At 39.9% G+C, this 22,989-nt stretch overlaps 1 protein-coding gene across 9 annotated transcripts; it reads right to left on the reverse strand.

Moving 5' to 3' along the window:
* Positions 1-16,470: 16,470 nt before the first annotated feature.
* LOC121252159 lies at positions 16,471-22,619 on the reverse strand. Of its 9 annotated transcripts, none has more exons than XM_041151658.1 (4): positions 22,407-22,619; positions 20,593-20,828; positions 19,722-20,505; positions 16,471-18,913 (listed from the first exon to the last, which is right to left on the reverse strand). In XM_041151658.1, the coding sequence occupies exons 2-4, from the start codon at positions 20,800-20,802 to the stop codon at positions 16,776-16,778; spliced, it is 3,132 nt and encodes a 1,043-aa protein (XP_041007592.1). In that variant the 5' UTR covers positions 20,803-20,828; positions 22,407-22,619; the 3' UTR covers positions 16,471-16,775. The 9 variants fall into 9 exon arrangements, with proteins under 9 accessions (XP_041007592.1, XP_041007590.1, XP_041007583.1 ...); XM_041151656.1 differs by having other exon boundaries at positions 20,593-20,838; XM_041151649.1 differs by lacking the exon at positions 22,407-22,619 and adding an exon at positions 21,740-22,287.
* Between the last annotated feature and the right edge of the window lie 370 nt (positions 22,620-22,989).

The following is a 22,989-nucleotide window of genomic DNA, read 5'->3' on the forward strand; positions in this document are numbered from 1 at the left end:
TATGCGAGATGGTTGGTGGAGAAGCAATGTGACCATTGGACAAAGTACAATGATTGTGTCACTCGGTAACAGGTATAATATATATACATGTTCGGTTCAGATTTCAGAAAAATGAAAAGTTACAACTTTTCATTCACATCCTTTAGCCCTCTATAAATAGACTCATTGGCGTACGAATTTGAATATAGAATGATAAAGTTCAAGAAGGAAATTTTGAAATTCTCTCTTCCAAAAGTTTTCATTTCTTCAAAACTTGCTATTAGGATCTGTTCATTCTGCAGAGAACAGATTTCTAATCTCTTAGTTGAATAGCAAAATTTGAGGGTATTCGGAGTCTAATTTCGTGTGTGCATAACGCAGTTAGACAAATAGACTTGTCCTGGGCTTCATTGTATCTTGGAGGCGAATTCGTTTGTAACCTGTATGCATACCGTTATTGGTGGGGGAGAATATTATCTTAAGGAAAGCGACATTGTAATGCGCCTTGAAGCAAACTTTCTCTCACTATTTATTATTTTGCAGCCCCTCTTTGCACCAACATTTATTACTCTTTCAATTTTTCATACAAAGTTAAACATATTTTAACCCATTTAGATTCAAACACATTTCAATGGGATCAACAAAATTATTCACAGATTAACTTAAATCATCTGAGATCACCTCAGTATCCAAACGCAGCGTATGTCCTTAATACCTTAATCCATGTTTATTTCCAAGAAAATAATGTTATCAGATCATCTGAAATTTATCACAAAGACAAAAAGGATAAGGCCTCGTTTGGTTACGCAGTTCAGATGAGATGTTTTATTATAAATTGAATAAAACATTATTATAATATAATTTTTTTTTAGATTTGAAAATTTTGAATTATTTATTATATTTTACGTGAAAGTTTGAAAAAATTGTAATAATTATATGAAATGAGAAAAGAAAGTTTGGTTTTGTGTAAACAAAACCAGACCTAAAGAAAATTTTAGTTTCAACCTTCATCTTTTGTGTTTTTCATACACCCGTTTTTTTTTTGAACAAAAAGTAGAGGAGCATTAGATATTCATGAGAGTTCCTTTAATTCAAATAATTATTTTTAAATTGAATAAATATAGATAGAAGCCACTATTAGGAGCAACCATTTTGCACACATGATGTGGCATCATCTAGACCACACATCTCCAAAGTCTAAAATAAAAAAGTAGAAAACTAAAAGCAGTCATGTAGTGAGTGCAAAGTGTGCACTGCTACAGTAGCTTCTCTCTAGCATTACTCTTTTAAATTAAATAGTTAGTAATTCTTTTACATCTACATTTATCACACATGACAATTAGATTTTTCCATTTGGTTAACTTGGTGTTGGGCCGTGTATGTAATAACATTCTATAATGGTATGTATACTTTCTGACTTCAAGTTGATGACCAAACACATTATGTTGAAAAGGTTTCGATACCAAGCCAGCGCCTTTATGTGGGATACTGGGAAAGTATACCTTCTTTTCCTATAGGGGAATCAGAAATGGAATGCCAGATGTGAATTTGCCAGGACCATGTATCAGAGAATTGCGGCGAATCCAACTTCATGACATGATTAACATTGACTGAATTTTCTTTGTGATCAGGGAATCTTGATACTCCAAAAACTTCCTCGAAATTTTCTTTGTTTTCATTAAGTTGAATGCACCATTCCTTTACTGCCATTCTTGGTTGATGGTTATCTCAAATGCTAATCAGTGTTTTTCAACTTTGGGAAAATGCGTTTGACATAATTCACGACCATCTTATTTAATTATGTCATACCTTGGGTTTAAGTTTTTATCTAGTCTGTTGATGGGATAGTTGTTTACGAGGTCTTGAAAAATGCATGATGTTGCCCTTTATTTTTCAGTTTTCTTTTTCGTTCTAATTCTCATTTTTTTCCCTACAACAGTTCTTGATTTAGTTGAGTTGAGGCTATTCATCATCTTTTTAATTATCATCATCTCATCATCACATGACATGCAATTAAATGTTTGGAAAATTATTTGATATGTCTCTCTTATTTATCAATCATTTGATGCCACATTAAGGGATGGTAAGAGGAGGATGGTCAAAAGCTTGATGAATAACATATTTCTTTGTAGTTGGCTGCTTTTCTGTATCTGCTCTAAAGAACTTTTTCGCCCTTGTTCACAGAAATCCAATCAGATGTACCGACCATATGTGGAAGTTTCGAGGAATTGCTGCAGACAAATTAAGAAGGGTTATGAAAGAATATGCAGTCCTCAGTACTATCTCTCTTTCACCAATGGTGATGAAGAGAATAAACCACAGTTAGAAGGACGTGTTGTAGTCCAAATGGACACAGAAAGCCGCATAATCTGCCAGAAGACCTGTCTTGATCATTGTTTTGATAAACCTTTACAAGTACGTAATTCATGATTTTTGCACACAGATTTATACATTTTTGTTTATTAACAAGAAAAAATCCAAGTTGGAGATCATCTAGACTCACTAAAATCTTTTGATTGGACAGGTTACTGGAGATGTGCGTGTTATATTCTACCAAAAAATGTTTGGAGGGCGTCTGTTCTATTGTTGCTTCAATACAGCTTTTATTAGGAATGGTTTGTTGCAGGTACTTTTGTTGTCTTCTATAAGAGCATTGGCAATGGCCTAGCCATTGCCAAGTCTAAAGTTTAGCTAGAATCTCAACTTTTAGCTATTCTATCAACTTTTGACTAGATGAGTACACATTGGACTAGCCATCATAAAGTTAAAATAATAATATAATATTATATATTTTAATAATATTTGACAATTTTTTTTTTATATTATGCAAATACACTTGATATATTCTAATAATATTTGACAAAAAAAAAAATTATGCAACAATTCTTGAATCTCTTCTGCTTCAACAAGAGCTCTTCTGCTTCAACAATTCTTAAATGGCAACTATTGCTTATTTTGAATCTCTTCCCTTCAAAATTTAACAATTCTATGTATTATTGCAATGCATGCAGAGAAAACAAGAGCTCTGTCTGACTCTTGCTATGGCTCCCTATTTTCCTTGTATATCAGTCATACTTGTGGTTTCCTTGTATATCAGTCATACTTGTGGTAGATATCTGTGGCGCCCCCAATTCCCCTTATAAAAATACACAGGGATCGAGACGCCAGGATGGTGACAACACGGTCACACATCCCAACGAAGTGCCAGTGTGTGTAAATGCAACAGTGTTCAAATAAAATAACGCAACGGATAGTCAACTAAGTACCAGAATTTAATTACAATCAAACATCAGTAAAGATTTAACTAGCAGTTATACAGTCATCCATAAAATAATTTACAATAGTTTAAAGCTACAAACGAGTGATCCCAGATCACTCCTCAGGCAGAGCCTTCTCCTCAGGCTCGCCCTCCTCCTCCTCATCAGCATCAAAATCTGCGACACCACAAAATGGTCTCGCAGGTAAGTATAACCCAAACAACAACGTAATACAAAATGCATTAAATGCAACTAACATGCATACACATGAAAACATGCATTTTTCCACAAAACATCATTTTTTCCGAAAATGATAAATTTTCCAACACACACCAAAATCTCATTTTGGTCCAAATTATCCGTAAAACATTTTCCCAGAAAATGATTTACCCAAAAATCAACTCGCACTATTTTCCCAGAAAATAGTGCATTAATACCAAATGCACCATGCATTATTTCCATATGCACCATGGTCTCCCCTATGGACCATCCGCACGTCCTGGCTTCGCAGCGGTGCTCAGTTCCGCGCCCAGCGCGTACGTGGCCAAGCACTCACACTACGCAACGAGCGATGCCCAATTCCGCGCCCAGCGCGTACGTGGCCAGACATCCTCTAGTCCCCGCCAGCAGAAGGACCACGGAGTCGGCACGAGACCATCTCGTCCGATTCCATTGTCGCCCGGCGACAATCCAGGGGACGTTACTCAGTATATTCCGCTCCCGAGTAACCAGAGGAGCTCCACCGAGTTAATGCCCCATCTCGGCTTGGGGTCGTGATACACACGCACCAAAAATATTAACACATAAAATCATAGCTTTTCAAAGCACATGAACATGAATGCAATACACGAAAACCCAGTTTTCTTTTACAAACATGATCATGCATGAAATAATGAAATGCACATGTACCAACACAAAGTCCAAACCAACAGATACCAATCCAATCAAATCCAACCAAACAACTCCAATCACAAATCCATCCGACCCCCGAACTCCTCGGACTCAGTCCGGCATGCCAAAAAACACAGTGAAATGGGTTAGTGCAAAAATACATTTAAATTACGAAAATTCTTTGGAGAAATACTTACAGTGCAATATAATAATTTTCCGAGGATCGCGAAGTTGAAAAAGGCGACGTTTGAGCAACACCACAGTGTAAAATACACTGTGGCCGTGGGTCACAATTACCAACTTTTCAACGAGGACAAACGAAGACCCAAGATTGATAGGGTAGGGCCTAGGGAGGTCGGTGAAGCTAGTGGTGGTGGTGGTGGTTTGCCGTGGGTGGCGGCGCAAGGGGTGGTTTTAGGCCAAAAAAGTGCAAATCGGAGATGGACTTGGTGGGGCTTCACCGGTGACGGATCGGAGCTGGGGTTGGGTCAAATGGGTTGCCAAGAGGCCGGGGATGAAGTGGTAGGAAGATGGTGGCCGGAGGTGGCGCGACGGCGGCGCAATGGAGGAAAATGTGCCGCGACGTCGTGGGTTTCGTGGGCTTCGTGGAGGCTAACGGCGGCACGAACGGCGGTGATACTGGTGGGGTAGGACGGCCGGCGGCTGGGGAGTCTAATGGGCTGGGCGGTGACGACCACCGCCGGCGGACGGCGGCGCTGGGAGTGGACGAGGGAAACGGGCGGAGGAGAGGAGAGGAGAGAGAGAGATCGCGCGGGAGAGGAAAAAGAATAAGGAGAAAAAGAAAAAAGAGGAAAAGAAAAGGAGAGGAAAGAAAAAGAGGGAAAAAGAAATGAGGTCCAATCCTCATAACTTGGGTCACAAAAATGATCCAACGGAAACGATTTTAAAACCACAAGTTAAATAAAATAATTTAAACGTAATGGTAAAGTCAAATTGAAATAATTAAATCCCACGGTAATTAATTTAAATATTAAAAGCAATTTAAATGCATAATAATAAATAAATATTTGGAAAGCACATAAAAATAATTTTCACCAAATAAAAATCATAGAAATAAACTCACTAAAATCCAACCAATTTTAAAATAAGAGAAATTATTTTAATTACATAAAAATAATTCCTTCAGTAAAAATACACTAAAATACGGGGTGTTACATCCTCCCCCCTTAAAAAAAAATTTCGTCCACGAAATTGGCAAGGTCAAATATTGCACCAAGACAAGATCAAGATTCAACCAAGAGAATACTTAGAACATACCGTCAAAATCAATCAAACAAGTATGGATATTGCTCCCTCATGTCGGCCTCTTATTGCTCCCTCATGTCGGCCTCTCTCTCCCAAGAGAAATCTTGAGCCAACGGATCACCCCACGCCACTTTCACCATAGGTATTACCTTGGACCTTAACTCTTGCTCTTTCCAATCTACGATCTGGGTCGGGGCAACTTCATAAGTAAGATTGGGCCGCAGTTGAATGCGTTCGGGATCCACAAAACGTGGCTCTTGCTGTCCAAAACTCCTCTTCAATGAGGACACATGAAACACGTCATGAACATCCCCAAAATAATCTGGCAAGGCAACTCTATAAGCAACAAGCCCAACCTTCTCTACGATCTGAAAAGGGCCAATATATCTTGGACTAAGCTTTCCTTTCTTACCAAAGCGCTTAACCCCTTTCATAGGAGAGACTTTAAGATAAACCCAATCTCCTTCTTCAAAGGATAAGTCTCTTCTTCTTGTATCTGCATAACTTTTCTGGCGACTTTGCGCTTCAGTCATCTTCTTCCTGATAAACTGAACTTGATCCTTCATTTCTTGAATTAACTCAGGCCCAAGCAATTTGTTCTCGCCAACTTCATCCCAACATAAAGGTGATCTGCACTTCCGTCCATATAAGGCTTCATACGGGGCCATCTGGATGGAGGAATGAAAACTGTTATTATAAGAGAACTCAATAAGTGGTAAGTGATTCTCCCAACTTCCCTGGAATTCCATGACACAAGACCGCAACATATCCTCCAGAGTCTGAATAGTACGCTCTGATTGGCCGTCTGTTTGGGGGTGATACGCCGAACTAAACTTCAATTTAGTGCCTAATGCCGCCTGCAAACTCTTCCAGAAATGGGACGTGAATCGCGGGTCCCGATCTGGCACAATACTCTTGGGTATTCCATGCAAACGCACTAACTCCTTGACATATAACCGAGTCAACTTACCCAACGAGTCAGTATTATTAACAGGCAAGAAATGGGCACTCTTGGTCAACCGATCCACAAACACTCAAATGGAATTCTTCCCACTAGGAGTCCTTGGCAACCCTACCACAAAATCCATAGAAATATCATCCCACTTCCATTCCGGAATAGGGAGAGGTTGGAGTCTACCAGCAGGTCTCTGATGTTCAGCCTTCACCTGTCGGCATGTGTCACATTTCTCAATAAACAGGGCGATGTCTGACTTCATTCCTTCCCACCAGAAATTCTTCTTTAAATCCCTATACATCTTTGTGCTTCCTGGATGAACAGAATAAGGAGCTGCATGAGCTTCTGCTAAAATTCGCTCTTTAAATTCAGAGTCTCGGGGAATCACTCTACGATCCCGAAACCTAAGAATGCCATCCTTATCCAAGCTGTAATGCAAGGGTCTCTAGACTTTCTGACTCTTTTCCTGATAGCCAACAGATTAGGGTCCTTTCTTTGAAGAGTCTTTAATTCATCAAAATCCACTACTCGGACATCCAAGACTGAAGATAATAATTCTTCTTGCTGTGAACTCTCGATAAGAAGTCTCCTCATTCCACAAAGGAGAGAGTCCACATCTGAAGATTCCGCTTCATCCACTTGTTGTGACTTCCTACTCAAGGCATCAGCGACTAAATTTGCTTTTCCTGGATGATACTTGATTTCACACTGATAGTCGCTAATTAGCTCTAACCACCGTCTCTGCCTCATGTTTAGATTCTTCTGAGTAAACAGATGCTTCAAACTCTTGTGATCAGTATAAACTTCACAGGCTTCGCCATACAGATAATGCCGCCAGATCTTAAGCGCAAAAACTATTGCCGCCAACTCCAAATCATGCGTGGGATAATTCCTTTCATGAATCTTCAGCTGACGAGATGCATAAGCAACAACCCGTCCCTCTTGCATAAGAACGCATCCCAACCCGAATTTGGATGCATCACTGAAAATCACAAATGGCTTGTGTGGCTCCGGAAGTGCCAAAATAGGTGCCGTTGTCAATCTTCTCTTCAACTCTTGAAAACTTCTCTCACATTTGTCAGACCATACAAACTCAGTATTCTTCCTAGTCAAGGCAGTGAGAGGTCCTGATAGCCGAGAAAAACCTTCCACAAATCTTCAATAGTAACCGGCAAGTCCCAAGAAACTTCGTATCTCACGAACTGTCGAAGGGCGAGGCCACGACAAAACAGCTTCTACTTTACTAGGATCTACAGCCACCCCTTCTTGAGAAATCACATGTCCAAGAAACTTAACTTCTTCTAACCAGAATTCACACTTGCTCAACTTAGCGTACAATTGATGTTCTCTTAATTTCCCAAGTGCCAGGCGAAGGTGACAAGCATGCTCTTCCAAATCTCGAGAATAAATCAAAATGTCGTCGAGAAACACCACCACAAAAGAATCCAAGAAAGGCCGAAACACCCTATTCATTAAATCCATAAAAGCAGCAGGGGCATTAGCTAACCCAAAAGACATCACCTTAAATTCATAATGCCCATACCTCGTCCTGAAAGCAGTCTTGGGCACGTCCTTATCTCTTATTCTCAACTGATAGTACCCTGACCTCAAATCAATCTTCGAAAAGATAGCCGCTCCCTGAAGTTGGTCAAACAAATCATCAATTCTTGGTAGAGGATACTTGTTCTTAATAGTCATTTTGTTAAGCTCCCGATAATCTATACACATTCGGAGAGTACCATCTTTCTTCTTGACAAACAACACGGGCGCTCCCCACGGTGAAGTACTAGGCCGAATAAATCCCTTGTCGACCAGTTCTTGCAATTGAGTCTTCAACTCTTTTAATTCAGCCGGTGCCATGCGATAAGGTGCTTTATGCACAGGAGCCGCACCAGGTTCCAAATCAATAACAAATTCCATATCGCGAACGGGAGGCAATCCGGGCAAATCATCTACAAACACATCAGGAAACTCGCCCACAACTGGAATATCTACTAACGACTTCTTCTCAGATGACGTAGACTCAACTTGGACCAAAAAAGCATCTGCTCCACGAGCTATATCTCTCCTAGCTTGAATTGCTGATATAATGGTTGGTTTTGCCTTCAACTTACTTCCCGTGAATTCCACATAATCATCATCCGAGAGTTGAAAACCAATTACCCGACTTCTACAATCAATATTTGCTGAATATCGATATAGCCAGTCCATTCCCAGAATTATATCAAATCCCAGCAACTTGAATACAATCAAATCTGCATCCAGTGTCCTCCCTCCAAAATCCAAAGGACAGCCCAAAGCAACTTTAGAGCACCACACCATCTCACCATTTGGAAGTGCCACTACTAGAGTTTGCGATAAAGGCTCCGTGATCAGATTACACATCCGTGCAAAAGTGGCAGACACAAAAGATCGAGACGCCCCAGAATCAAACAACGTACATGCATAGAAATCATATAGGCGAACTCTACCTGAAGCAAACACATCCACCAGACAATCCCAAATAATCCAACCATAACAAATATTAAATCAAATTAAAATGATTAAATGCATACCAGTAATAACCCCAGCATCGTGGGTCTCTGGAGCTCCGTAATCCACATCACCAGGGGTCACTGCATAAACCCGAGCTTGTACCAACTGTCTCTGGTTGCCCCTTCCACCTCGTCGACCTCCTCGCGCTCCTCGCGCTTCTTGCCCTCCTTGAACTTGACCAGGACACTCCCGAGCAAAGTGACCCGGCTGGCCACATCTAAAACACTGAATTCCTCTCTGGCCACACTCACCCTCATGGGCTCTATTGCACCTGTTACAAACTGGAGCTCGACCTCCAGCACGAGCACCGGTGGTCGTCTGCGGACGGGCACTAGTCCTTTGCACGAACTTATGAGGCGACCCAGAACTACTCCATTCGCCAAGGTAACTCCGCCTTTTCTGACCCGGAGGGGAACCTGCTCCAAAACTGTTTTCCCGCTCTGCAATGCTGGCTAAATCCACTAACTCTTGAAAGTCCTTAATCCGAAGGCAGGCCACTTGTTTACGTACCTCATGGCGCAAACCCTCCAGGAAGCGCTCGACCCGCAACTCCTCCGTAGTAATGAGGTGAGGAGCGAACCGTCCAAGCTCCATAAACTTTCTTGCATATTGCTCCACAGTCATGCCACCTTGGACCAAATTATTGAACTCCCGAGCCTTTTGCCTTCTCACTGAAGCAGGAAAGAACCGGTCATCGAACTCTTTCTTGAAACGCTGCCAAGACACAGCAGCCAAGGAACCCAACTCCATTTCTAATAATGTCCGCTTGGTCTCCCACCAATTTGCCGCTTCACCTTGTAGCATATAACTTCCATATAATACCATCTGAGCCTCCGCATCCACAAACTTCAAATGTTCTTTCCAAATCTTGAATCCACCTCCTAGCACGCATTGGGTCCTCCTCCCCAATGAAGGCAGGGGTCCTATGCGTTAGGAAGCGCTCATAGGGACACCCCACTTGGGCTCCTCTACTTGAATCTCCCTGCGGCGGTCGGAAATTCTGTTGAAGAAATTCTGTCATTCTATTTAATGCTCTTGCCATAGCATAATTTCCATCACCTCTAGGTAACTCATCTTCAGGCACCTCAGCTTGCCTTCTTGGCCTCACCATAATCCTGTCATAGAACATTCTCCAACCCCGCTTAAATCCATATAATTTATACTCAACCAAAAATAAACAATAATTAAAGCGATAAATAAAATAATTTAAATAACAACAATTAACATAAAATGACATAGCAACAAACTCATAATATAAAATAAATAACTTAACTTACATCACTTTTAAAAAAAAAAAAATTTTTTTTTTTAAATAATAAAAATAATTTTCTGGTACTATCCTAAAGGACATGTGGTTTTACCCAGAGCCGAACGGCTCTGATACCACCTGTGGCGCCCCCAATCCCCTTATAAAAATACACAGGGATCGAGACGCCAGGATGGTGACAACACGGTCACACATCCCAACGAAGTGCCAGTGTGTGTAAATGCAACAGTGTTCAAATAAAATAACGCAGCGGATAGTCAACTAAGTACCAAAATTTAATTACAATCAAACATCAGTAAAGATTTAACTAGCAGTTATACAGTCATCCATAAAATAATTTACAATAGTTTAAAGCTACAAACGAGTGATCCCAGATCACTCCTCAGGCGGAGCCGTCTCCTCAGGCTCGCCCTCCTCCTCCTCATCAGCATCAAAATCTGCGACACCACAAAATGGTCTCGCAGGTAAGTATAACCCAAACAACAACGTAATACAAAATGCATTAAATGCAACTAACATGCATGCACATGAAAACACGCATTTTTCCACAAAACATCATTTTTTCCGAAAATGATAAATTTTCCAACACACACCAAAATCTCATTTTGGTCCAAATTATCCGTAAAACATTTTCCCAGAAAATGATTTACCCAAAAATCAACTCGCACTATTTTCCCAGAAAATAGTGCATTAATACCAAATGCACCATGCATTATTTCTATATGCACCATGGTCTCCCCTATGGACCATCCGCACGTCCTGGCTTCGCAGCGGTGCTTAGTTCCGCGCCCAGCGCGTACGTGGCCAAGCACTCACACTACGCAACGAGCGATGCCCAGTTCCGCGCCCAGCGCGTACGTGGCCAGACATCCTCTAGTCCCCGCCAGCAGAAGGACCACGGAGTCGGCACGAGACCATCTCGTCCGATTCCATTGTCGCCCGGCGACAATCCAGGGGACGTTACTCAGTATATTCCGCTCCCGAGTAACCAGAGGAGCTCCACCGAGTTAATGCCTCATCTCGGCTTGGGGTCGTGATACACACGCACCAAAAATATTAACACATAAAATCATAGCTTTTCAAAGCACATGAACATGAATGCAATACACGAAAACCCAGTTTTCTTTTACAAACATGATCATGCATGAAATAATGAAATGCACATGTACCAACACAAAGTCCAAACCAACAGATACCAATCCAATCAAATCCAACCAAACAACTCCAATCACAAATCCATCCGACCCCCGAACTCCTCGGACTCAGTCCGGCATGCCAAAAAACACAGTGAAATGGGTTAGTGCAAAAATACATTTAAATTACGAAAATTCTTTGGAGAAATACTTACAGTGCAATATAATAATTTTCCGAGGATCGCGAAGTTGAAAAAGGCGACGTTTGAGCAACACCACAGTGTAAAATACACTGTGGCCGTGGGTCACAATTACCAACTTTTCAACGAGGACAAACGAAGACCCAAGATTGATAGGGTAGGGCCTAGGGAGGTCGGTGAAGCTAGTGGTGGTGGTGGTTTTCCGTGGGTGGCGGCGCAAGGGGTGGTTTTAGGCCAAAAAAGTGCAAATCGGAGATGGACTTGGTGGGGCTTCACCGGTGACTGATCGGAGCTGGGGTTGGGTCAAATGGGTTGCCAAGAGGCCGGGGATGAAGTGGTAGGAAGATGGTGGCCGGAGGTGGCGCGACGGCGGCGCAATGGAGGAAAATGTGCCGCGGCGTCGTGGGTTTCGTGGGCTTCGTGGAGGCTAACGGCGGCACGAACGGCGGTGATACTGGTGGGGTAGGACGGCCGGCGGCTGGGAAGTCTAATGGGCTGGGCGGTGACGACCACCGCCGGCGGACGGCGGCGCTGGGAGTGGACGAGGGAAACGGGCGGAGGAGAGGAGAGGAGAGAGAGAGATCGCGCGGGAGAGGAAAAAGAATAAGGAGAAAAAGAAAAAAGAGGAAAAGAAAAGGAGAGGAAAGAAAAAGAGGGAAAAAGAAATGAGGTCCAATCCTCATAACTTGGGTCACAAAAATGATCCAACGGAAACGATTTTAAAACCACAAGTTAAATAAAATAATTTAAACGTAATGGTAAAGTCAAATTGAAATAATTAAATCCCACGGTAATTAATTTAAATATTAAAAGCAATTTAAATGCATAATAATAAATAAATATTTGGAAAGCACATAAAAATAATTTTCACCAAATAAAAATCATAGAAATAAACTCACTAAAATCCAACCAATTTTAAAATAAGAGAAATTATTTTAATTACATAAAAATAATTCCTTCAGTAAAAATACACTAAAATACGGGGTGTTACAATATCCTTTCGAGGTGAAAGAGCTAGGAGGTTTAACCTGTATATGATCCGAAGAGCAATCAAATAAGCAAAAATAAGGATCTGCACTAGAGCACAGTACTGGAACGACCTTAACTCAAGCATTTAAGTACTACTCTTGAACCTGAGATAGAAGGGGTGTCACCAATAGGCTACGACAAGGAGTGTCATGGAATACCTGTTTTAGTTCTTTGAACATATACTTACAGTCGCTGACTTAGTAAGTCATAAATATCTCTGAAGATCTTCCTTTCAAGTTATAAATCAACCAAAATACATCTATCACATGAGAACACTATGATGGAATAACATACTACCAATATCGCATATGCTAATACACACGTTCTCTTAACATTGGCCAAACATAGAATGAAGATGAAGAAGCAGCAAAGTCTGATTCCGGCAGTAAAATAGTATTATGGGAATTAGATGGGAATTAGATTTTCAGGAAGGTGTTATGTACGTATGTACCTAGCTAGAGCCAAAAATCATGTGTACTCCAGATTAAACAAGCTAAAGGCTTGCAGTCAATAGATGAGACAGGAGAATGATAACAAAGTTATAGGACCAAAGGGTCAAACTTTTGAAACCCAGAAGAAAAATGTACCTAACCAATTTCTCTTCATGATGTGGTTTAAGACAAATGAAAAAATAAAAACCATATTAATGAGAGAGAGAGAAATGAAACTTACAATTAACATTCCCTTGAAATTGGGAGTTTCTGAATGCTGAAAAGCATAGACATGAGATGATATAACCCAACACAGGAGAAATAAAGAAACTACGACTCAAGATAATTAATGGCATGGCATTTTCAATACACCTTAAATATAAATGTCTTAATTAATAGAGTAGCAATGATTATATATATATAAACTCGATCATGGTTTATAAATCTTGGAAAGAGCTTGCAACAGGTTTACTTGCAGCCTCAAATGGAGGATATAATCTGCAGTACGAAGAAAGAGTCAATCCAACTTCAAACGTTGCCCTCTCGGAATCAGACTCTGCAGCTTGAAAATTAGCTCACTGCATTTTCAACAAGTAACTAAAATTATTCTTCTCTCCCTCTTCTATTTTCAGAGAATGCACATAGAAGAGGGAGAGAAGAATGTGAACAAATACCAATAACAATTATTCAAACTCAGAAATCAAATACTCAACATGGCTGAACAGAAAACAGCCACTTCAGATAGTAAAATAAACAAATATATAAAAGACTTTGTGGCAACAAGATCAAAAGAAGATCAATTAAAATCATAAAGGAGCATTACTAGCAACTACTACTAAAACAATTAACATGCAGTAGCAAACACAAAAAGTTTTTGAAAACTAAAACCAAACCTATATAATGATTTACAAATTCATAACACAAAAAGCAAGTGGTTGCCATGGATAGCCCCTTAGGCTTTGCATTCTAATAGTTTTTGAAATCAGACAAAAAAAAAAAAAAAACTACTTTAAATCTAGAACAGAAAACTGGCATTGCAAATTTGCAGTCTCTGTTACAGCTCATGAGGCTTATTATTGTTCCAGCACTACTCTTTGGTGTAAGGAAACAGCAAGGATGCAGTGGTTCCTTGGATTTCCAGCAGTGATGATGCTTAAAGAATGAAAAGTGAGGGGGATTGAAAAAGTTCTATCATATTGGGTTGCATGGTATATATTTTCTTATTCATTTGGGGGTTGGAGGAAGAGCCACTTAGGCTATCATATTTCACTATCCATGCGCACACACTCTTCAAACTATTGCCTCACACACTATTGCACCACAACCCCTTAATCACAATCACAGATTTGCAATAACAGAATACCAACTCATCACAGGAATTCCAATCACAGAATACCAATCAACGCCTTTCAATAACCAACAACATTGCACAAACTTTGAATCCAATTAATAAAACCCTTATAAATCTCTGGCAATCACGGCTATATATACATCCTCCAAATAAATATTGTATAAAAACTAGAGCAAACCAGAATTTCCATACCTAAACCTGGACGTGGGGATCGAATGGTTTCACGAGCGTGCCACACGGTCCAGTGAGGAAGAGAAATCTGAAACCCAAAAATTACCTCATGTCAAAGCAAAGAAATGAGGAAGAGAAATCTGAGTGTGTGTGCGTGTAAACAATCGGGGATGTGAGATCCCGTGAGTAAGACGGAGAGTGACTGAGAAAACTTACCACCAGCCGACACTTCCAGTGAGGAGAAGGCGGAGAAGACCTGCTATGTTTCGGGAGGAAGAAAGAAAAGGGCGAAGAAGAGAAGAAGAGAAGGGATTATCGGGAGAGAAAGAAAAGGGAGAGAGAAAATCCAAAGAGAGAAAGGAGTTTCAGGAGAGAAAGAAAAGGGAAGAAGAGTAGGGACTTTCGGGAGAGAAAGAAAAGGGCGACGAAGAGAAGAAAAGAAGAAGAAAATGGAGTTTCGGAGAGAAGTTTCTGGAGAAAGAAAGAGAAGGGCGAAGAAGAAAGGAAGATGAGTTTCGGGAGAAAGAAAGAGGAGATGAGGGTTTCGGAAAGAAGAGAGAGAAAAACCGAGGGAAATAGGAGCGGGAGACAACGAAATTGATAAAATACTCATTTGGCCCGTATACAGTAGCTCGCCAGACTTGGCGAGGGGTGAAGAATCACTGTAGCAGAAATGTCAAACTTTCGGTGTATAGCTAGGCCAATGTGGGTGTTTTTCTTTCCACTTGCTTTTAATTTAGACTTGCATTGGCAAATGGCTAGGTCATTGCCAATGCTCTAATAAGAAGAGAATGTCAATCTAAGTTTTTTTTTTTTTTTTAATCTAACCTTAGAACTTCTGGCAACTCCTTTGAATTATAGCATTGCACCCATTTCACTAAATGCTTGCGTGGCTTGTACCAGAACTAGTTTAGGATTTTAGGAATATTCATTATAATGAGTTTACTAGTTTGAGAAATGCTCAGACAATGGAATCACTTTAAATTAAATCATTGATTTATTTGTGCTTAGTCTGGTTATCTTAGGCTTTCTGAATCATTGCAGCTCACTTTGAGTGATCTGCTTGGAGTTGCTATTTGGCCCTGCTAATGCAAAGCAGTCATCAAGGATTCCATCTGGAGACGATGCTGAATGTGATAACTTGTTCTGAAATCTTAGCACATGTTTTGCATGAGGAGATGACATTGGGTCATTTGTCATTTAAACGTATCTTTTTTCTTGTAAGATCTTCTCACAAGATGGGCCATTTTTATAAGTCCATCCAGTCTTACGTACAACAGTACTATATACCACCCTATTCGCCTTGCTGTCTTGCCGTCTAATTTTTCATTGGCAGGAGGCAATGGGAATAAGAGGAATTTTTAGTAATTCGGTATAAGAGAGCATATTGCAGGAAATGAGATTGATCTGTTTCCTGCATGTCTTGTTATATATTATGTTTGATTTATTAGCAGTTGATTATTTTGATGCAATTCATTAGTTTAAAGAGACTCCAATTATAATATTGATTAATCCTCTTGAGATATAAAAACCAATGGGATTTGAACATTATTATCATATCCCACCAACATGTCAATAGTAAAAGATGCTGTTCGGGGATCAGGGGCTCCAAGAAAGCAAAAATATAGAATATAGTGGTGTTGATGTTGGCCCGGGGAGCGGGGGGTGGCGGTGGCAAAAAAACAGGTGTGAGAGGACGCATGACTTGTGAGAATTTGAGTACATATGGCATCCATGGTCCCTGAAGCATGTAAACCTTTTTTTTTAAAGTGCAAAAATAACATCAAAGTACATCGTCTGTGGAAAATTGGAGGCATAAAAACGGGGGACGGGCTATGTTTCATAAGGGAAAGAAACGTTACTACTTTTCATCTTGTCTGTCATTCTCAGTCACATCAACTTATGCAATGCGTTTAAGAAGTTTCATGAAGTTAAATAAAATCATTTTAACATGTCATCAATTGGTGTCAAGATAACAAAATCTAGATAAAAATAACATTCCTCCTGAAAAAGAAAAATCATATATAAGATCCGTTCTAAAAACTGAGTTTGGGGAGACAACCACAATCTTTCACAATACTTTCATCTATGATACAAAGCTCAGCTAAATCGAATTCCGTTTAGCAGTATCAGTCCATGCAAATCATTCATAAGGGAATCATGCAAGTCCACTCACATTATGGAAAGTTAGAACTGAGAAGACATGTAAGATACAAAATCCCCATGGTTTAGAAAAGCGGGCAGAAAAAGCTCCTACTACAGTTGCCCCGATCTATCTTCAGAAAAATCACCTGGGCTCTCTCTCTCTACTTATTTTGGAGGAAGAGGAGGACTATTAATCAGACATCTCTGCCGTGGCGGACGCCTTGTCCTCTTTCCCCATCCCGCCAGGCTTCTTTCCTCAAATCCCAGCTCTGTACAACTAGGTTGCTGAACCTGGGGCAGGCATGCTGAAGTTTCAATAGAAGAGGGATGTGGAACTCCTAAACGCCTCCTTCCCCTTCCACCACTACTCTTACTGGGATTTCTGTGTGCTAAACATGACTGCCAAGTGCCACCAGTTGCCTTAATCAACCCTTCAATTGTCTGAAGATCCTCGGTCATCTCATTCCTCGAAAGAGATGTAAGACTAGGAAGTATATCTCTTTGGAAGTCTTTTCGCTGCCTCCCTCTCCTTGTTTGACCTCTCCTAGGCCTTCTTGGCAATGTATTTTCATCTTTTGGGTTTTCCAAAATCTGAGGCTTATAACAGTAGTCATCTACCTTGCTTTCTGTCAAATTTAATGTCATTAACTCGAAGTAATCTACCCCATCAGGAATAAGCTCCTCTTGAAAGGATCTGTCCTTCAACATTGAAACTTCTACAACCTCATTTTCAATATCACCCTTATATGAAGAGATTATATCTGCAAGCCTATAAAGGGAATTGGCGAGTGAAGCTTCTGACTGGGGACAAGTGGCATGTTCTTGAAGATTCTCCGCAGCGTGGCCTGGAAGACTACACACATGAGATGACGAGATGGCAACTAAAGTGTCTGCTGCCACCATGACCTCACGAGGCACCCTGGATTCATCATGTAATGAGTCAAAAGGTTCTCTAGTTATGCTTTCTGAAGATCCTTCGACAGGCGCAGCACCTATTTCTGTCTCGATGCCAATGCGTGCCTCCAAATCTATCGTAGTTGCAATTGGAGAAGAGGGTGTAGATGGAACGTCTTCATCAGTTACACAAATATTCAAGTCAATCTTATGTCTTAAAGCAGCATTCTGGTTTACCCATCCCTCTGGTACAATTCGATCTTCAACTTTACATAGCACTTCAGATCTGGGTGACATGGGATCATGAGCCAGATCAGTTGTAACTAATCCAGCTTTTACAGGGTTTCCATGATCAATGCCAGAAGCAACAGAACCATGTTGTGAGGAGGCCTTATGATAAGGAAGGTCCTTCGGTACATGAGGCTTGTCCATAATGGGAAACCCAAGAATCCTTGTATCCCTTGAGTAGTCACCTATTTCAATTTTCCCATGCTCACCATCATCAGCACGAGTTGCTGGCAAGGAGTCCTGAACAAAACTCTGAGACGGACCCTCTCGCATTTGAGTTATGTTGACAACCTGCAGAGAATGGTTTTGCCAAGAACTCAAATTTGTCTGATCAGAGCCTCCCCCTTCTCTCGAATATTTGCCGTTAGAATTTGGTATTGGTCTTAGCCAAGAGCACGCTCCCTGTAAATTCTCCCTGTTCCTTGGCCAATCAACTGACACGTGACTTTTTTGACAATTGAATGGATTATTTAGAGAGACTGCATCCATCTTAATTTCTTTTGCAGAGTTCACATCCATGACACAGCCCGAACCCCTAGGGTATTCTTGAGGTTCATGTTGCTGAAATTGTTCAAAACTAAAATGACGGTCACTAATATCATTCAAAAAGCCAAGGCGAACTGATGGGAGGTGGCCCTGTGATTCCTTGGACTCAGACTGGGAACCAAGGTGGACATCACTTTGTTGGGATACTTCAGCTCTTGAATCTGGAATTGATCTTGAATAATTATCTTTCAGCAACTCCCCAAATACCTTAGGACTCGACTGAGGAGAGGTATTTCCATGAGTTGATACTAAGAATTGCCTCAAGCTACCTGGAGGTTTTGTCCCAGCTGAAATAGGAAATGACTCAGAGTTGGACACATCAGATTTAGGAACTAGTGGCGTCCCCAGACCAAGTGGATGCGAAGCCACAACAGATGTATCATTATTTATGTCAGCAATTTCTACACCAAAAATTGTCCTCTTTATATGTTGCTGCATCTTATGCTGATCAGAAAGAAAACACAGTGCAGGGTCATGAGCTTTCGGACTTTCAACTTGTGATGATTCACAAACCTTAGGAAAATCTCCAGGCCGAAAAACTCCACAGAAAGAACTTCTGTTCCTTCTAGTTTTACCTGAAATGGGAGACATATAGACCATTAGTCCAAATTCAATAATCCTGGAACATGACGTGCTCCTTTAGTTAAGGAAAAACCCATGCATCCAATATTTTCAATCAAATTGACAATGAACATGACACACATTTGAACATAATTTCCTGTCAAAGAACATTTAGCTGTCATTAAATCAACTTGCTCAATAAGATAAACCATTCAAATTAAAGTTCCCTTTTATATATTTAATGACTTTCCCCACGGCTGGAGACTTAAAAGAGCATGACAATTTGAAATTAACTTTTCCACATTATTACTATCGTAAAGACATAAGCATGCAAGTTGTGAAGATTTATCTTCTAACCAGATATATTAATTTTGAAGCACCTTCCTAAAATACAAATGAATATGGGCAAAAAACCCTTTGCTCTCTCTTGGAAAAATAATGATCATTTTTCAGTAGAGTTTTGTGTATCTCAGTTTTCTGAGTGTCTCTTTGCCTTATTATTCAGAGTTCCCTTTCATTCAGCAAAAATAATTAAAAACTCAAGAGTCCCCTTTCTTCTGTTGTTCTATCCAATATAAGTGGGTTGTTTTTTTGTTTTTGTCTGTTTGGTTATTGACGTGGAGAACCTGTTAGTTCCTTTTGTTATCAGTTGAAAAGAAAAAAACCGGGTATTATAAGAAGTATTCACTAATTCGAAAAAGAATTAAGAAGCTTCTAAATAAGGTGAAATATACTTCAAAAGTCAAATATATGCATATATTTGTTCTAGTTTAAAACAACATAGCAAATTCCAAATAACATTAGTATATAATAAGCCTTTACCAGCTTCAAAAGGATAAGATAACCAATCTTGTTGCCGAGTTTCATTCTCAAAACGCAGATTGCTAACTGCTCCATCCCTTTCATTATGCATATTTTGTGAAAATTCCTTTCCCGACAATTTGAAGCTTGAATATGCAGTTGCAGATAAATTCTGCCTCTGCATCTCATCTTTGGGGCGGTAATTATTGCCAATAATGGCCGAAGCAGATGCTTCCTTCACCTGGATGGTTTCATTTGGATCCATTGGAGAAGTTTTCCTCAAATGCAAAGTCGAACCCAAAGCATCAGCATTATTCCCAAGGCAAATAGATAACTTTTCATCCCTCTTAAAAGCAATATCACCAGTCCTGCTAGGAGGATAACTATGCACGCCTGAGACTTCAGAAAATCCTTGCTGTTCCACATCTTTGTTGATGAATTCATCAGTTGGAATTTCAAGGTCAAAAAATCTTCTCTGAAGTTGGCTGGATTTTGGTTCCAGAGATTCACAGTCCTTCCACCTTGCTGCACTTTGGGTATGACCACAATTGGATTGCATGATCATCCCTTTCACAGAATTAAAATGAGTTTGGATGCTATCCACATCTGACGTGGACGGTATACCATAACTAGAATCCATCAAGGATAAGGTGGGCATTTGCCACCTCTTTTTGTCATCTTCTGATGGAAAAACATTTGATGATTGCGACTTCCAAGCTGATATCAGATGTTTGTGTGGTTCATTGCCTCTGATATTCTTCATCAAGTCCCTTTGTAGTTTGTAAAGACGATGGAGTTCATGGAGCTGGATGACAGAGCATCAAATTACTGAAAAAGCATCGAAGTCAAGCTTCATACCATAAAATAAAAAGGTTTGATAAAGGCAGCATACCTGATTCCTGAATATGGTTTCCTGCTTCAATATAGTTTGTCTCAGTAATTCCTTCTCATATTCCTCAAATCCATCCATGTCCGGTCTGGTCAAGAATATGTCCTGGCACCGTCCACTTCTCATTGTTTTCTGTTCCTGATGTAGAAGCCAGGCCCCTTTGCCAGCATTGTTGTTTAGACCCCTCAAGGGATAATATCCTTGCAGATACATCTTAGACTGCACTTCAGTTCCCAATTCTGCAATCAACTAAATAAACAGCACTGATCAATTTACAAGCAGAAGAAAATAATTTAGTACCAATTCAACTACAAGCAATGGAACCAAATAGACAGTATTCCAATACAATTAATAAGAATGCCTTATACAATATTGGCACCGACCCAAAGTTTGGGCACGCACTTGAAACAAAATGCTGGAATTTATTCATCCGAATACAGTAACTCTTCAATTAACGTAATTGTACAACTTCAATCAAAGGTCCTACAACTGTCTCTCTCCCACAAATAGAAAAACATCAATTATCCCAAGTTTAATGTTGTTCTGAACTATCGTTTTACATTTAACAACATTGCATTGCATTTAGAGAGAACAAAATGCACCCGCTAAGAAGAACCTGGTGTCCAAAAAAGGAACTTGAGAAAACTAGCACCAGCAGAAAGCGCTCAGTTCATGGAGAAATCCCTAACAACAAATTGCTATTTTTTACCTTTGCTTGACTGATAACTTGATTCATAAAAATCCTGAAATGCTCCAATTCAAATGCTATCAGAAAACACAATCTGAATCATCCAAATCCTTCAAATCAAATTCCGTGGAAAAAGTGTAATTCCCAGTCAGAAAATAGTATAGACCCCATTAGAGTTGTCAATAACAGCAAGTCTGAGTAATATGGGTAATGTGGAAAATGGATAGCCTGCAGAGAGGGAAGAAAAAGTGGACAAACATCGATTACTCATATCAATGTCGACTGTTTAACCCCAAAAGGAAAAAAAAAATTGATAACTTAGAACCAAAGAGGGGGAGGGGTCATCCACAGAATTAAAATACAACAAATTCCAGAGTCGAGAATTTTCAAACCCAGCAGTAACAAATTATCATAATCAAATATCCAAACGTAAAAATTGAAAATAAGAACAATAACTTGTACCCATATCCACTTCTACCCCTTCTCAAAGATTGCTCATAATTCTCCAAATTCTGGACAAGCCCCACACAAAGAACCAGCTCCTTGATTCTTCATAGCCACGGTACAAAACAAAAGGTACCCACAAAGCAGAATAACCCAGAAAGCTCACAAACGTACAAAAAAAAGGTAACTACTAAGCCAAAATACAATCTGGGTCTCTCTGTACAGATATCGAAGACATTGAAGAAGCTTAGATCATCCCCAGACAATAGAATATGCAGGAATTCAGATCTGCTGAGCCAAAATCTGATAAGGAAACATAGAGATCCCACAACCCAGATAGGAGGTCTTCTCTACATAAAAGCCACAACACCTCCCGGCGCCTCCTCTACAACAAGAAGAACAAGAAGAAAAAGCAGAATGACTTCTAAATTTGTCAACTTGCGGTCTGCCATTATTCTACGTGCTTTGCTTCACCTAATGGCTTTGGTGCAATCATTTCTTTTACATTTAAATATTACATTTCTTTTTCTGGGTTTTCAGGATATGAAAGACATGGGTTTTTTTTTTTTTTTTCTTATAGTATTATTAATTTCCTTTTCCCACACTTTTCTAGATTCTCTCCACTTCCATGCTTTTTGGGCACAACATAGTTGTATTGGGAAAGTACTTCAGAAAATGTTGGCACCTGGCTTTCCTGACGCAACGACGTAACAGGTTCCGAAAGTGGCTGACCCTGGATGATTGGATTTTCTTAGTCAGTGTTGCAGCCACGCGCGTGTGCCCACCATAGTACCGCTGATCTGCAGCTGACGACGACACCTTTGTTGCGTCAAGTTTTGCCATGAGAGGCTGCCGGGGATGGCCCTCCACCTGCTTTGGAGACGCGTGGTATCGGATTTTCCTTTAAACAAAAAAAAAAAAAAACAAAAACTCGAGTTCAAGGGTTGTCGTGGATTAGACAAAGGAAAATAATTTTTACTTTGTTTGTCGTCGGATTAATGCTAGCGATAAATTTTAAATATATAATTTTTGTATAATTTTTTTTATAAAAAAAAAGTGAAATTAATTACAAAATAGATTTTTTTTATATTTTTTTAAAGTGATGTTTACTTTTTCATAAATAGATTAAATAAAATTTGTACACTTATATATATCATTATTCTTATTTTAAACTGTGTAAATTTTGTGAAGTTTTAAAACATAAATAGATGAGATACATATGACATCCATGTAAAGAAAATCTAGTTTTTTTTCGCAAATTGCTCTAT

Source organism: Juglans microcarpa x Juglans regia, chromosome 2S, assembly GCF_004785595.1.
Source record: "Juglans microcarpa x Juglans regia isolate MS1-56 chromosome 2S, Jm3101_v1.0, whole genome shotgun sequence".
NCBI lineage: Eukaryota > Viridiplantae > Streptophyta > Magnoliopsida > Fagales > Juglandaceae > Juglans > Juglans microcarpa x Juglans regia.